The 16,789-nt window shown below is 42.0% G+C and overlaps 3 protein-coding genes across 4 annotated transcripts; 2 read left to right on the top strand and 1 right to left on the bottom strand.

Annotated features, from left to right (window-relative positions):
* Positions 1-1,259: 1,259 nt before the first annotated feature.
* Positions 1,260-3,940, top strand: LOC138633211 (dnaJ homolog subfamily C member 5-like). The gene is made up of 4 exons (XM_069719328.1): positions 1,260-2,017; positions 2,296-2,509; positions 2,592-2,766; positions 3,101-3,940. Exons 1-4 carry the CDS (start codon positions 1,671-1,673, stop codon positions 3,196-3,198), a joined length of 834 nt encoding a protein of 277 aa, XP_069575429.1. The 5' UTR covers positions 1,260-1,670; the 3' UTR covers positions 3,199-3,940.
* A 558-nt stretch (positions 3,941-4,498) lies between these two features.
* LOC138633199 (E3 ubiquitin-protein ligase TRIM63-like) lies at positions 4,499-10,130 on the top strand. Of its 2 annotated transcripts, XM_069719307.1 has the most exons (10): positions 4,499-4,772; positions 6,063-6,235; positions 7,234-7,408; positions 7,726-7,821; positions 8,272-8,505; positions 8,607-8,629; positions 8,738-8,862; positions 9,239-9,507; positions 9,700-9,814; positions 9,979-10,130. In XM_069719307.1, exons 1-9 carry the CDS (start codon positions 4,653-4,655, stop codon positions 9,775-9,777), a joined length of 1,293 nt encoding a protein of 430 aa, XP_069575408.1. In that variant the 5' UTR covers positions 4,499-4,652; the 3' UTR covers positions 9,778-9,814; positions 9,979-10,130. The 2 variants fall into 2 exon arrangements, with proteins under 2 accessions (XP_069575408.1, XP_069575407.1); XM_069719306.1 differs by having other exon boundaries at positions 9,700-10,130.
* A 620-nt stretch (positions 10,131-10,750) lies between these two features.
* On the bottom strand, positions 10,751-12,535 carry LOC138633219 (corticoliberin-like). Its single transcript, XM_069719336.1, has one exon. It carries the CDS (start codon positions 12,496-12,498, stop codon positions 12,028-12,030), a length of 471 nt encoding a protein of 156 aa, XP_069575437.1. The 5' UTR covers positions 12,499-12,535; the 3' UTR covers positions 10,751-12,027.
* Between the last annotated feature and the right edge of the window lie 4,254 nt (positions 12,536-16,789).

Raw genomic sequence — 16,789 nt, 5'->3', positions numbered from 1 at the left:
CAATGAAAACCGTATATCTGAGGCATCCAGGGGCCACAGAGATCCTGGTTCAGCCTCAGTGACGGGTCATGGTTACAATTCTTCTGTAAGATTGAGGACCCAAAGCTCCAGGTTTTCCTTAGTGTCCACATGATTCAATTAAACATGAATTTGTTATTTGTTCTAAATGAACGCCAGTAAAAGTCGAATCTGATAAATATCCTGGTTCTGGTCTGTGAAGGGAGTCTGAGTTACAGAATCTTATTTTAGTTTGTGTGCAGCTTCATCGAATAGCTTAAATACATTTCAGTCTTGTGTCATTTATGTTGTGGAAAACTTACATCTTCACAGAGCTGACAATTATTTTCATTATTGATACACCTGACAGTTCTTCTCTTTAATAATTGATTGTTCAGTGTATACAATGTCACAAAAAAGTGATGAAATGTCTATCCTTATTCCCTGAAGCAGAGCATGTTTGTTTTTATTATCTACAGATTATTTATTCTCTTTATTTATTAAAAACAAACAAAGGTTTTAAAAGCTCCATCAATTTTGTAGCCAATTGATTTTCTGTATTGTTTCAGCTGCTGTTTGGATGTTTAATGGGGGGCAGTGAGGGCCCATCCACCTGTTTTAGCCCCGGGGCCCACAAATGATTAGAAGAGGCCCTGTCTGCATTTTAATTTACCCAAAGAGTTTGATGTTTTCAGAGGATTTTTACTTCTCAGTACAGCAAATGTCTTCATTATTATTGTTATATTTATCTGATTATTATAATGACACAAAATAATTAATAGTCAAAATATAAATGTTTCCTCAAACCTGCACTCGTTTAATGATACTAGTTTAGGTTTTAGTTAGTCATTTATGTTTCTATTATCTTCCACCAGCTCCTTTTCTTTTTATCTTGTTCAAAGTAATAATTAACAATATAAATTATTTACTGATGGCCTTTAACTGCTTTCTGCTCACAGGATTTACATTAAAAACGTTATAGAACATGTTGATTCATCACATTAGTGTACTCCAGTGTTTTATTAACATTATAAATCCTACAGGATAAGTGAACTTTATTTGTTCTAATAAGGCTTCTGTAAAACTGCAAAACAGACAAAAAGTTGATGATTTTACCCGACAATCAATCACTGCCATTGATCAGCAGGTAAAACCTGGACTCTCTGCAGCATCCACCGACTGACTGATTCACTCAGCTCTCTGATCCATTTTAAACAAAAAATTTACTTTAGTTTCTTATTTACAGTCCAGAGCTCGTGGGAACCTCAAACTTTGTGTTTTGTCTGGTTTTTGAAATTTAAGATAAACACACTACAGGATGCGATTTAGAGGCACAGAGATGGCCGAGTGCAGTGTTGTAGTTTCTACTCGTTTAAAGATGAAATGAACAAAAGCTGAAATGATCAACAGAAAAATTCACATTTTTCTATAATAAATTCATTATTTTACATATGTTTGTAAAAATGCCCGTGAAAGCTGCTCACTGACCATCTGGCATGTTTCTGCATTTTGGGGCCTACGGAGCATGCTCAGCAGCGTTGCTCCTTTCAATTGATTGTGTATGTGAAAATGCCAGGAGGCTGGTTGAATCTTATCAGATTTAATGATTTGATGTTTTGTCTTCATTGTATCTGCTTGAAAACTGAAGCATTTTTAGGTTTTACAGTTTTAAGATGACGTGCGACCTCAAACTGAAGCAATGCGAGCTTCCTGGGAAGCACTGGCAATCCACATCTGGCCCAAAGTTAGCTCCCGTAGCTACACTGGTAACAATGCAACTAGCCACACCTTGGCTAATGTTAGCTCCTGTAGCTATGCTGCTAAAAAGGCAGGTAGCAACACCTGGGCTAACGGGGCAAAGCCCACCAGTATATTTATGTTTTTTTCTACCTGTGACAGGTGATGGTGTCAGGATGTCTGAAGGGAGGCAGCGAACTTTGTCCACCTCTGGAGAATCTCTGTATCAGATCCTCGGTCTGGAGAAAGGCTGCACCCATGACGAAATCAAGAAATCCTACAGGTGAGACGACCAAAGCCCCGCCCACTCACCTGCTGCTGAAACTGCTAAAGTTGAATGTTGGTTTGATGAATGCAGGATCGGAGCTGGCTCCACAGGTAAACACTTCACTTTGTCATTTGACACAAACACAGACATCTGTGCGGCAGCGCCCCCTGCTGTGTGGACGCCCGCTAGTGCACCGACAAGTGGTTTAAAATTAGTTAAATTAGAAGTTTCTAAGTTTATATGTTCTGTGATGCTGAACACCAGCGAACCTTAAAGCCTGTGTTTGTTGTCAGGAAGCTGGCGCTGCGGTACCACCCGGATAAAAACCCGGACAACCCCGAGGCCTCGGAGAAGTTCAAGGAGCTGAACAGCGCTCACGCCGTCCTGTCCGACCTCCCCAAGAGGAACATCTACGACTCGTACGGCTCTCTGGGACTCTACGTGGCTCAGCAGTTCGGAGAGGATAATGTCAACGCGTACTTCATGCTGTCCACCTGGTGGGCCAAGGTGGGGGGCGGGGCTTATACTGACTCTGACTAAATAGAGGTGACATGAGATGATGTCAAGCGATGGCCTGTTTCTGTTCCAGGGTCTGTTTTTTGTTTGTGGGATCGTGACCGGATGTTACTGCTGCTGCTGCCTCTGCTGCTGCTGCAACTGCTGCTGTGGGAAACTCAAGCCGACGCCCACAGGTGAGGGGGCGGAGCAAGACTACGTTTCCCCCGACGACCTGGAGGAGGAGATCCGCAACGACCCTGACAATGGTGAGATGACAGGAAGTTTTTATTTTGACAGCCTTCCTGTAACTATTAAATGCGCACCTTTGTTTTGTTGTGTTTGTTTTGTTTGTGTTTTTTATTTTGCTATATTTTGTTGTGTTTGTTTTATTTTGCGTTTTGTTTGTCTTTTTTTTATTTTGTTATGTTTTGTAGTGTTTGTTTTATTTTGTGTTTTCTTTGTGTCTTTTTTATTTTGCTGTTTTGTTGTGTTTGTTTTGTGTTTTTGTTTTGTTTTTGTCTTTGTTTTGTTGCAGAGCCACATCTGTCCACAGATAAATGTAATAATGAATCTGAGTTTGTGCTTTGTGTTTCTCTGCAGACGTCGAAGCTCCAATCGTCCACCAGCCGACTAACGCCAGCGAGAAGACTCAGCTGATTACCGACGGACACCGCAGATACGGAGACACCTACACATGAAGCTGATACGAGACAGGAAACTCATCACAGCTTTAAAGACAGAACCTGATGCACCTCTGCAGGTCCATTCAATGAAGTGAAAACAACAGTTCTGCATTAAAAACACAAAGTCTGACATTTAGTGAAATCAGTTTGATCTGGAGAAATTTTATTTTATCTGACTCTGAATTACAACATCTGTATCCTGTTTATTATGTTGTGAGAACAAGAGCCACATCTGTTCGAAAATCTTGTCCACCAAATTTTTAAAAAATAGTCGTGTTCTGGCTCTTCAGGGACTTCGTAGTTTTCCAAAAATGTAGGACTGTCTTTATCGTTGTTTATCAGATTAATGCTCTGATTAGTTGTTGGAGCTTAAAACAGCTGAATTAAACCGTCAGACAGTCAACACACTTATCACATATATTATTTTGTCATCACGGTAACATAAATAGAAATCTCATTTGTCGTCGTGTCCGATGATGTAAATAATGTTTTGGTTTGGAGTTTGTTTTTTGTTCGTATTGATGTTATTTGTGACCTGAAATAAACCTGAGGAGACACCTGTGGTCATGTGACGTGACCTCTCTTGTGTATTCATCAGGAACATGCACGTTGATAAATTATTGATGATGTGTAATTCCAGTAAACAGTCCCGAAGAGTGTATATTCTGAAATTAATGAGGCAGTTTTTTTAATGTGAAGATTTTTCCTTCTTTTATGTCAACCAAACCTGATAGGAACTAAAAGTCTGTTTTTGATATTTATATTTTGATCTTTGATTTTATATTTCTCCTCTTTGGTTGGCTAAAGGCTGCTTTTATCTTCAGGTCGGGTCAAAAAAAGATATTTTAATATTTGAACATCTGAAATAATTTGTATCAGAGATCATTTAAAAGCTTAAATGTGTCTCAATCTGATCTGATTAAACAGGTTGTTTTTTTTTGCAAACAAGCATTTATATACTGTTAAATATCTTTATTTATTTCTTGTTTGAAATCTTCTACTAACAGACTTCAGATTTGTATTTATACAATAATATCTTCTTATTAACTTGTGAGAATAGGACCCATGTGTTGTTTTCTACTCAGCTGTAATGATGACTCACATGTTTGAGTCTGACCAGCAGAAGGAGCTGCAGCTTCCTCAGCTGCTCTAAAAACGGTGGACTGTCCCTTTAACAGCCGTCCCACTTACTCACCCCTTGCTCCCCGCCTCCCCTCCCTCTCATTTCTCCTCCTGACCTTTGACATATAAGGGCATGTCGGCACGGCAACGGCTGACGTTCCTCTGTCTAAAAACAGACTCAGTGGTCAGTGTGCAGCCAGCAGGCCTCTCAAACACTCCTCTCTGCTGCTTCTCTGATTTTACTTTATTTCTCCACTGGGACTTCTCACCCCTCCACGTCCCCCCCTCCCTGACCTGTCCAGGTGACGGGTGTTTCTCCCCAGGCGTCCTCAGTGTCTTACAGCGTCATGGACACTCTGGAGAAGCAGCTCATCTGTCCCATCTGTCTAGAGATGTTCACCAAGCCGGTGGTGATCCTGCCCTGCCAGCACAACCTCTGCCGCAAGTGTGCCAACGACATTTTCCAGGTGAGGGCCACACACACACCTGAGGGGCCACACACACACCTGAGGGGCCACACACACACACACACCTGAGGGGCCACACACACACACCTGAGGGGCCACACACACACACCTGAGGACCACACACACACCTGCGGGCCACACACACACCTGAGGATCACACACACCGCCTGCGGGCCAAAGCCCTGTTTTTTTGTTGTGGTGAAATTGTGAGGAAAAAAGCAGAGACTGTTATAGAAGTTTTGTTCTTGTTGGTGCGTTCAAAGACGCTCAAACATTTGAAATCTGACTGCAGTTTGAAAAAAGAATCCCTGTGAATAACATCAGAGGTCAGTGTTTTATGTTTTGGTGAATCAGGTCAGGAGGTTTCTGTCTTTGCATTTCATAATTTGGTGTCTGGTGAGACATTCCCATGCTAGCTCGATGATTGCACACTGAGCGTGCTCTGAGCTGGCTGACTTCCTGTTTAGCTCTAAGCTAACTTGAATGGAGTTAAAATCCAATCACAAGGCTCTTCTCGACTTTCCAAATGTTATTGAACACTTTAGACTCAACGTCACAAATATGTCAACACTGTTGTTGTAATTCCTCTCACTGACAGCAAGGGGGAGACAAAACTTCCTCACTGCAGGCTTAAATAAGGATAAAATTTTAATTCTACCAGATTGAGACAAATCCTTACGACTCTTTCAACCGCATCTTTTTTTTTTTACTGCGTTTAATTTCAAAGGGATCAGAGTGTCCTTGAAAGCACCACTGGACAGCAGACATTTCCTAAACAAATGTCAACAGATTAAATAACAAAAACAAACAAATGAAATCAGGAGACAGAAACAGACAGCAGATAAAGGTCTGAAATGTTTATACGATTAAAAGCAGACTTGACGTTAAAATGATCCACAAACAGACCGAATGTTGAACCTGAAGGCAGCTGCTGACAAAACAAACTCCACTCAATGTGCCGCTGCTCTCGACTGCAACACGTGATCTTCATCAGCACCCGGAGTGTGTTCATCAGACTACTGACCAACAGACTTTTTGGCAACTTTCAGCTCCTTTTTTGTGTTTAGTATACAGTAATCTAAATATTAAATATAAAAATACTGCATCACACGACACACAGATATGAGCTTCAACTGTTTCATCATGCCGAAGGTCTCCTGTTGGAAAGTTTGATTGATACTCATCTCTGAAATCAACAAGTTTTCTCTTTGAAAAGAAGTCTTTGCTCCGTCGATGCTCTCTGCTCCTGTTGTGAATTTCTACCTGTGTGATGCCGCCCCCCCCCTACAGTCATCTAATCCCTACCTGTCGACGAGGAGCGGCTCCACGGTGACGTCCGGCGGACGTTTCCGCTGCCCGTCCTGCCGACATGAGGTGGTTCTGGACCGACACGGAGTCTACGGACTCCAGAGGAACCTGCTGGTGGAGAACATCATCGACATGTACAAACAGGGGAGCAGCAGGTACGTAAACATTACACCTGTACACACCTTTATACATACCTGTGCACACACTGAGGGGGTCAGCAGTTTGGTTCGTGAAACGTCTGGCTTTTATTTTGTCGATTTGGTAGTTTTTCATTGGTGATGATGTCACAGTTTTGATGGACAGGTGGGTCACATGACCCCCGTGTCAGCGTCCTCTCAGCATCTTCGGACAGATGGGTCACGTGACCTCCGTGTCAGACTCCTGCAGCTTTAAACCCGGGTCCCTTCGGTGTGTTGAAACTGTGGGGCTCCTGTTTCTGGCGACTCATCAAAGTGGATTTCACAAGAACCAGAATTCCAGGTGCAGCTGGTCTCATGCTTTCAACAACAACAACAACAACAACAACAACAGCAGCAGCAACAGCTTGTTTTCAAAGTCTCACTATAAGGCCACAAACAACGAGTGAACAGTAAACAACGTGTTGTGTCTCTGTAGCACCTCCTGAAAGGAGTCGTTGCTCCTCCGACCACCAGAGGTCGCCGTCGGCCACTCAGCGCTCTTCTACTGCAGGAGAAGCGTCGGTGGTCTTCTTCTCTGCTGACACTTGTGACATTCAGAATTTATTTTTAGATGTAGGTCAGTGAGACAGCAGCCGGATTATTTTAGTTCAGCTGGTCAACAATTTCAGGACGAACTGACACAGACGGCAGGTTTCTGCTCCAAAAATCCACAAACGAACAAATACAAACGGGAATACGACCATGTTCCTCTCAGAGAGTGCCCACCCTCACCTGTGTGGGTGTTATGTGTCTCTGTTGTCGTGAGCAACGAGGCCCACTGTTCTTCACCCGTAGGGTGACCAGAGTTTGTCCATCCAGTCCACATGTGGACCTGAAGGAGTATCAGGTCATGTCTGTCTATCAATAAAGCTGCCTGTCTGTCCGTCAGTCTCCCAGTAAACCTGTCTCGTCTCTCTCTCTCTCTCTCTCCCTGTCTGTCTGTCTGTCTGTCTCTCTACCTGTCTGTCTGTCAGTAAGCCGGTCCCCGAGTTGAAGGTAGACCAGCCCTTGTGTGAGGAACACGAGAACGAGAAGATCAACATCTACTGTGTGAGCTGCAGCGTTCCCACCTGTTCTCTCTGCAAGGTGTTCGGAGCTCACAAAGACTGTGAGGTCGCCCCGCTGGACCACGTCTTCACCCAGCAGAAGGTACACACGCAGCTCTACACACTGCAACAACACACACACACACACACACACACACACACACACACACACACACACACACACACACACACACACACACACACACACACACACACACACACACACACACACACACACACACACACACACACACACACACACACAGCTCTACACAGGTGCTCTATGAGATGGAGGTCAGGCTTGTCTGAGGGCCATTCGAGCACTTTGATGTGTGTGTGTGTGTGTGTGTGTGTGTGTGTGTGTGTGTGTGTGTGTGTGTGTGTGTGCGTGTGTGTGCGTGCGTGTGTGTGTGTATGCAGGCCGAGCTGACCGACTGTGTCTCCATGCTGGTTGGAAACAACGAGAGGATTCAGGCGATCATCAGTCAGCTGGAGGAAACCTGCCGAACCGTCGACGTGAGTTCGTCTCTGCACCTTCGAAATGACCCACCAAACACACACACACACGCACACACACACACACACACACACACACACACACACACACACACACACACACACACACACACACACACACACACACACACACACACACACAGGGGCCAGAAGGCTTATGAGCTGCTGCTTGAAGTGACAACATTTTCTTTGTTGGGAACACAAAACGAGTCCAACCAAACAAAAATAAATGAAAAACAACTCAAAATGTGCCAAAAAAAAAACCCAGAAAGAAATGCAGAATCAGCACAAAGAAGTGCAAAACTAATAAAAAAAAATGACTCCAAAGAGACATGAAACGGTGGAAAACAGCCACAAACACAAAATGAGAAAGAGACACGTGTTTGTAGTTGTATTGCGTCTTCTCGTCGTTCCTCTGAGACGTGATGACGTGATGACGGTTGTTTGCAGGAGAACGGTCGCAGGCAGAAGTCGAAGGTGTGCGAGTCGTTCGATCACCTGTTCGCTCTGCTGGAGGAGAAGAAGGGCGACATGACGCTGAGGATCAACGCCGAGCAGGAAGAGAAGCGCGACTACATCCGCAGCCTGAGCGGCAGGTACAGCGAGCACCTGGAAGGCGCCGCCAAGCTGCTGGAGACCGCCATCCAGACCATGGAAGAGTCCGAGATGGCCGTGTTCCTGCAGGTGAACCTGAACGCAGCGCTGCTTACGACACGTCGTTCGTCCTGGACGTCGTAAACAAGCTGCCGCTGACTAAAATCCTTTGTTTGATTTCTTCTCCACAGACGGCCAAACCTCTGCTGCAGAAGTGAGTTTCTGTGTTCGACAACATGTGCTGTTTTTGTTGTTGTTGTTGTTTTTTTGTTTTGTTTGTGTTTTGGTTTATTAAGACGTCAGTTTTGTGGTTTCCTGTCAGGCTCGTGGAGGGCACCAGCACCTCTCACCTGGATAAAATCCAACAAGGCTACGAGAACATGGAGCACTTCAAGGCTAACGTCGGGCGTCAGAGGAGAGCGCTAGCCAGCGTCGACTTCGTCGAACGTAAACGACATCATCACCGACCAATCGGAGACGAGACACTTTAGTCCTTAGCATTGATTAGCATTAGCGTCTAATAATTACTATGGTATTGTTTAGCTACAATATAACGAGCACAGCGTAGACTCATTTTTTTTTTTTCTGGAAGTATTATTATCTATTACAATATGCAGCTAAATATGACAATGTGTCGCTAGCTGCTAATATTGGCCTGTAGTGTATGCGAACTTATTAGCTTTGAGCTACTGTCAGAGTAACTGGTGTGTGTATGTGGTGGCATGTTTAATGTGTTAGCATTAAATGTACTGTATGCTAAGATGCTACCATGTAGAATGCTAATGTGTTAGCGCTGAATCGTTCACCATTACTGTTTTCTCAGTGGATGACGATGATGACGACGACGACGACGAGTCGGAGGTCAGAGGGTCGATGGCAGGTGGTCGAGTTGAGCCGCAGCAGCAGCAGCAGCGCGCTCCACCTTCAGCTGCAGCTGCTGGACCGTCGGCCAATCAGCAGCCTCCATTTTCAGCCCCGCCCCCGCAGAGACCTTCTGAGACCCCGCCTACACCGACAAAGAACCCCGCCCCTTCACTGTCGAACCAGGCCGCGCCTCCTCCGCCGCTCCCCACTGCGAGCCCCGCCCCCCAGGTATGACAGGGCACGCTGCGTTCAGGTGCTGCGGGGAAATATTTTTTTTCAGGTGAAACAGTTTCGATTAAAACGTCCCTTCGTCTCCGAAGAATAAAACAGTTTGGACGTTGAAAACAGCCGCAGGTATCAGGTGTCTTTAACGGTCACGTCTACTTCAACGTTCTTCTTCTTCTTCTTCTTCTTCTTCAGTCCGATCAGCAGAGCGAGTCGGAGGACAGAGATGGAGCCAAACATGTCTTCTCCTTCAGCTGGCTCAACCAGAAATAACAAACCAGGACCTGGATCAGGTCTTCTTCCCTGACAGGTTCCTTTTTTTTTTTTTTCCTAATCTTACATTTCCCTGTTTAAACCTGCAGAAACACCTGAAGCTGTTTGTACTGTTCGTCTTTATTAGCGCAGATTTGTGGAGGGAATTTTATCTGAAAAAATGCCAAAGATACGTTTTTTTCTTTTTTCTTTTGATAACAGACTCTTTTTAGAAGTCTGGAGGATGTTTTTCTGACGAGTGTCAAAGAAGTGAAAGAAAATATGTCTAAATTTTACATATCTGGAACATTTTGTTGTTTGAACTCAAACTGTTTTCTGTTAAAGTGTCAAATAAATTATTGTTTTATTATAAAGCGGCTTTTCTTTCATCTTTTACTGAGTCTGATTTAAAGGGATGTTCCACGCAGAAAAAAGGATAGTTTTTTTTTAATTTAAATATTAAAATGTTGAGGCGTACTGCGGTGCTCACACGCTTTTATTACCAACGAAGAAGAAACAGCTCAGATGTCACAAGTCAAATGATCAACGAGAGAAAACGTCCAGATCAGCTGAAAGATTTCAACTTAGAAACAAAAGGTGAACATAACTCACTCCAGATTTTCTTTCACCTTTTACACTTTTTAAAAAAAAATTAAAACCATGTAAAGTGAAGTACAAACACTGCAAACAACTTTAATATCCTGAAATATAAGCTGCATATGGAGGACAAACGGTGTCTAATTTATTAATAAATAATCAAGTAGGTGAATATTTTGTTATTTATGTATTATCATAATGTTTTTGTTTTTCTGTAATATTTCAGACATATTTCGATAAAAGTAGATTTGAAAAAGAAAAGTAGTTATTTCGGGTTTTTCACTTTTCTATTATATCTAAGATTTATTTAAATGTCTTCAATTAAATAATTTTCAACTAAACTGAACAGCAAAATTTTTTTACTTGAATAAAATGTAAACAAATAACAGTAATCAATGAATCAAATGAAATAATAAATTATTAAATACATTTCCTTTTTTTCCACATTTTTCCACTTCATTTATTTCCAGAATATTTAAGTATTTAATCATTTATTGATTGATGAATTAATTATTTTTTAATGTGAATAGAATGAAAACAGCTGACGCGGCAGTTTCTGTCGATGCACTGAAATTAGTTTAAGTGTATTTAAGGAGTGAAAGCAGCTGAAAGTTTTTGTTTTTGTACACCATATTAAAATAATTCAAAATAAGAAAGTGAAAAGAAACTAAAAAGATATTTTAGGCTTTAAAGTCAGATTTTCTGCGGGATGTTGAAGCAGTTGAAGCGTCAGAGGACGTTGACTCATTGGTGGCAGTTAGAACAGTTGATGTGTCGGGGCAGCTGACACATCGGTAGCATGTTGAAGCATCAGTCAAAGTCAAAGCCATTGAAGCGTCAGTTGCAATTGAAGCATCTGATGTGTTGTGGCAGTCGAAGCAGTTGATGCGTGCATCGTTGTCATTTAAAGTGTCGTTAGCAGTTGATGTGTTGGTGACAGCTGAAGCGTCAGCGGCAGTTGAAGTGTCAGCGGCAGTTTAAGCAGTTGATGCATCGGTGGTAGTTGAAGCGTCAGTGGCAGTTGAGGCATCTGATGTGTTGTGGCAGTTAAAGTGTTGATGGCAGTTGAAGCATCAGCTGCAGTTAAAGCACTTGAAGTGGCAGCTGATACGCCAGTGGCAGCTCATGCATTGATGGCAGCTGACGCGTTGGTGACAGTTGAAGTAGCTGTTGCGTCAGTTGAAGCATCAGTTGCAGTTAAAGCAGTTGATGCGTCGGTGGCACTTGCTGCATCGGTGGTAGTTGAAGCGGCAGCGGCAGTTGAGGCATCTGATGTGTTGTGGCTGTTAAAATGTTGATGGCAGTTGAAGCGTTGTGTCAGTTGAAGCTCCAGTTGTAGGTGAAGCAGTTGATTCGTCGGTGGCAGTTACAGCAGTTGAAGTGGAAGCTGATGCGTCAGTGGCAGTTCACGCGTTGATGGCAGTTGATGCGTTGGTGACGGTTGAAGTAGTAATGCGTCAGCGTCAGTTGAAGCATCAGTTGCAGTTGAAGCAGTTGAAGCGTCAGTTGCAGTTGAAGCAGTTGAAGCGTCAGTTGCAGTTAGAGCAGTTGAAGTGGCAGCTGATGTGTCAGTGGCAGTTCATGCATCGGTGGCAGTCGAAGTGTCAGGATTCGGAGCAGCTGGAGGACAAAATGCTAAACTCATGGACAAGAAGTGTAAAGTTTGTGGTCTCTTCATTTTCCGAAGCTGTCCATCATTCTGCGGTTGCTGTCGGCCTGCTGGGCGATCTGCTCGGCCCGGGCCATCTCCAGAACCTCCCTGAGCAGGTGGAAAGTCAGATCCAGAGAAATGGGAGCCTCTTCGGACCTCTTCCCCATCTCCCCGGCCTCTTCCTCCTCCACCTCCTCCTCCTCCTCCTCCTCCTCCAGCGGCTGCTGCTCCGCCCGGGCCTGCAGGAGGCGGTGTGTGAGCTGCAGCAGAGCCCCGTTCACCGAGGAGGAGGAGGAAGAAGAGGAAGAGAGGAGCTTCGGAACTGCACCTGCTCCAGCGAGCCGGAGGGAGAATTCCTCCCCGAGGCGGAGCAGCAGCGGTCGGGGGAGGATGAGGCGGCGGCTGGTGGGAGTGTCGGCGGGTCGGCCGTCAGCGGAGCGCGGGAGGAAGACACCAAGCAGAGCTGCGAGCCACAACAACACATTCAGCTTCATCTCACGGCCACAGTCTGAGAAGGAACAGGAACCGAAGTTAACAGGTTTGTAGATGGAAGATAGTTTCCTCCGAACTTTCCTCATAATGTGCTAAAAAAAAAATCCTCTAAATTACAGGAAATATTCAACAAAGTCCTGCACAGACACAGAAAGTGTTGTGATATTTCATGTCGTCCTATTTGAGTTGAATGACATATCCAGGAAGTGAAAATCAGGATTCATTATTCATTTGGTTAAATTTTATTCTCCCAAAAGTTGTTTGGTTTTCTGAACATAAATGTTCCCCTCCAGAGCCTCGTTAATCAGATTGTGTGTACGAAGCGCTCCAAATCTGTGGGTAAAAACCGGAAGTGTGCGCATATGGTGCAAAGTGTTACAGTTTTAATTGCTTTTTGCTTTACAGAGTGTTGATTTGAGTAAATGTACTGTTTAAATTCTTTGTTGAAGGCATTAAAACATTTCTCCTAACCTGTAAATTTACATGTATGGATATGGTATTTGGCCATTATAACAATAAGATCTATCATTTGGGTTTTTGTGTTCATTCAAGAGACCAAACAATACAAGTTAGATCGTTCATCAGTGGTTCTGTGAGTTGCTCTCTGTATCGGTCACCAAATGACTCCCAACATTAACGAGACCTCTTTCATTGACATAAACACACCCCAAAACAACCATTTATGGCATGAGGATGAAATAACTAGTCGACTGAAATGAGTTGTGATCTAAAACTTGAAAGAAACAGACGTAAAATCAACAAACTCAAAATCTCATTTCAGGTTTTTTTTCCTTTCAAATTTCACTTTCCTCCAACTTTTTCCTTTTCGATAGTTTCCGAGTCAGCGGATGTTTTTCTTCTTTAAACAATGACACGATTATCGATTATTAGAACAGCAATAGATTGATTTAATCTAATCGCAGTTTATATTCAGCAGACGACTGCACATAAATAATATCTAGACACACAGTCTTTTATATTTATTATAATCACATGTGGGTTTTTTTTTTTTGTCCATCTGAACCACTTTGAACTTAAACTGCTTCGAAATGCTGCTGCAAGACCTTCTCACTAAATTCAATAAAATAATTAACATAACACTGATTTCAACATCTCTCCCCTGCAGGGTTACGTTTTAGAAACTGATTTTAAAAGTTTGATAATTACTTATAAACAATACATGTATCTGTATTCTGCTCCTCTGTTGTTGTTTTTTTTTAAAATTATTTAATCAATAAATATTTAGTAAAAGTTTTGAGAGAGAATGTTTCTTACCTGATCGTCTCTGATGCGTCTCTTCAGTCAAATAGAAACACTGCAGCTGTTTCTACTTCTTATATCAGTGTGTCAGGAGGAGGTGGGGGAGTGTGTGTGTGTGTGTGTGTGTGTGTGTGTGTGTGTGTGTGTGTGTGTGTGTGTGTGTGTGTGTGTGTGTGTGTGTGTGTGTGTGTGTGTGTGTGTGTAGGGGGTCTAAACGCGCACAGACGCCTCAGTGTGAATGAGACTGATGATGATGATGATGATGAAGGTGATGAGTCATAACTCATGCAGGTTTTTAATCTATTTATATTTTTTGTTTCATCAGCAGAAAAAAGGATCACTTTCATCCTCTTCAGTCAGTGTGTTCGGAGACGGCCGGATAATACCATCATCTTCATCATCATCTCCATCATCATCAACTTCACCTTCATCATCATCACATTTAGTCTTGTTAGCAGCATGGAATTTTTAAAGGAGACAACATTTCATTTTTTTCTTTTTCTTCTTCTTTACAGACTTTTTCTTTGACAGTGAAGATGATGAAGACGAAGATGTGACCTTTCTCAGCTCGACTGAGGACTGAATCCGTGACCTTCATCTGCTGCCGTGACAGAAAACACCGTGACAGTCGGCGCAAAGTTCACAGGTTTGTTTTTAAGAATCATTTCTTTCTTTTCTTTTCTTTTTTTATTTCCGCAGAATGAAACTCGCCGAGATGAAAACTTTTCTTTGACAGGCAGAAACACAAAGTCTCAGACAAACACCGTCAGTATCATTAAAATATTTATTCAACCTGTGGTCTCCTGGTATCCTGAGATGATTATTTATTTTTGTCTGTTGAGCATGAATGATACGTTTGTCAGTTTAAAGTATTAAGAGGTGACGAACAGGAAATGAACAGCAGACTTCTTCAGTCTCTTGGGGGATCAGAGGGAAATCAAAAAGGGGCTTTAAAAGTAATTTTTTAATTTAAAATTTTTTTTTTTTTAAATGTAGCTGAAAATGTTTTAGAGATTTCTGTAAGAAGTAAAAGAAAATAGGCAAAACATAAACTGCATTCTGAATCGCATACTTATTACTTACAGTACGTACTGTAGCTACCTGACGGACAGACAGACAGAATGACCACCTTATTAATCCCAGAGGGAAGTTTTGTTTTCTTGGCCGTCGCTTCACATAAACTCGTCATCTTGTAAAAAAAAAAAATAAAAAAAATAAAAAGTCCAGTGGAGCAGTGTGTCCTCTTAATGAGGGGAAAAACAAAAACATGTCTGTCACTGACATCCAGCTGTAGTGCACCCCGGGAATTATCTACACACAAACGAGCCGCAGTCTGACGTACGGAGAAATAAAGTCCGACAAAGTTTTTGTTTCAATGAATTTAAACTTTTCAAATTAACAAGAAGAAACAAAAAAAAACAAACAACAACAACAAAAAAAGTCCTGCAGACGATTGACGAGTTGAATCGTTACCTTGAGCTATCTTCGTCTGGCGGTGAAGAGGCGGACGGCTCCCGGAGGATGCTGGGAAACGACAGCCCGACAGTCTAATTAAACCACTGAGAGCAGGAAGGAAACAGAGTTTTCCCTGTTTGTTAACGAGGCGTCTGCGTATCAAGAATGAAGCAGAAGGATCAACTAACTTCTGAACTCCCTGCATACATTATTCAAGTTGTCTCCTTATGGCACGCTGGACTGATAAAACTGTTCTAATCTTATAATTCAGATCATTTCAAAGTTTGTAATAATTAATTGATAGATGATTGGACGCAGCCTGTTTTCGTGGATTATTTTGGTGATTTTAAAGGCCCAAATAAAACCGAATAAAACCAGAAACAAAAAGCTCTGCAGCGCGTCGGCGGTTTGTTTAAAGGTCGATGTGTCTCCTCGCAGAAAGACGACAACTTCCAGAAAACACACCTTGTCATGTTTACCGGAAAACCGCAGATCAACACACGCTTTTCTCAACAGTTAAGGGTGGGGGGGGATTAAATTACACATTAAGGTAATCTGTAGGTTTTTTATTATTATTATTATTTTAGTGAGAATGCTCTTTTGCAAGAGGAAAACAACAACTGTGGCCTTACTTTTGAAAATATTGATTTTTTTTTTTCTAATTCCTTGAACCTCACTGAGATTTCAGGCAAAACAGGTTTATATGTTGAGCTGCAGACAAATATCTGCCCTCTCACACTTCCTGTCTCACCGCCGTGACCTCTGACCTTTCAGAAACACGTCAGCCAAGACAGGAAAAACAAAACAAAGGTCTCAAAGTGTCAGAGATACTTAACGCTATCTTTTATTCTGAAGAACAGACTCCTCGTGTAATTTAAAAAACTGAAACGATCAAAGGTGACTTCTTATGGGTTTTTTTTTTTCCGTCCGTGGATTTTCAGAAATCAAATCTGAATCAACATCAGAAAACACAAACGACCAAATCAGCAGAATCGAGTGAAACCGCAAAAAATACGTTGGTCAACCAATCGATCAGTTTGGTCAACAGAATAATTAATCAGCAACCATTTTGATAATGTGAAAGTAAACTCTGCTGCGAATTTGTAGTCTATCAAACTACATAATCAAGATAATTACATAAAATCGGATGTTGTATATTATGAAGGTAGTTTTGTGTCTTTTTTGTGCATTCAGTTTTTAAAAATCGATCAAAAATCAAGTTTATGTAAAAATATATGAACTGTGAATAAAATTATACAAATTCTCTTCTGATTGTGAATCAAACCTCTGGGACCAAAACCAACAAAACAGTAAGAGATAATTCATCTACGATCCCAATCCCTTGGATTGCAAACTGCATATTAATGTGTTAAATAAATATATTGTATGTTTCAACAATATTCTTTTAAAAAATGTCTTTTTAATATTCTTTTATTAACTTTTTTCAAATGGTCTTTTTATTGTGTGTGTGTGTTTTTTTATGTTTCTTTTCTGCTTTCAAATGTTCTAGATTTTCTATGTTATTTTCTTCTCCTCAAAAGCCTTGTTTTTCTTAGTTTTTTTCAGTGTTATCTAAAG

Source organism: Brachyistius frenatus, unplaced genomic scaffold, assembly GCF_029030835.1.
Source record: "Brachyistius frenatus isolate BFR_SWC_R1_liver_20210118 unplaced genomic scaffold, ASM2903083v1 Contig_211, whole genome shotgun sequence".
In the NCBI taxonomy this organism is placed as follows: Eukaryota; Metazoa; Chordata; class Actinopteri; family Embiotocidae; genus Brachyistius; species Brachyistius frenatus.
This window is presented reverse-complemented; position numbering and strand designations above follow the sequence as displayed.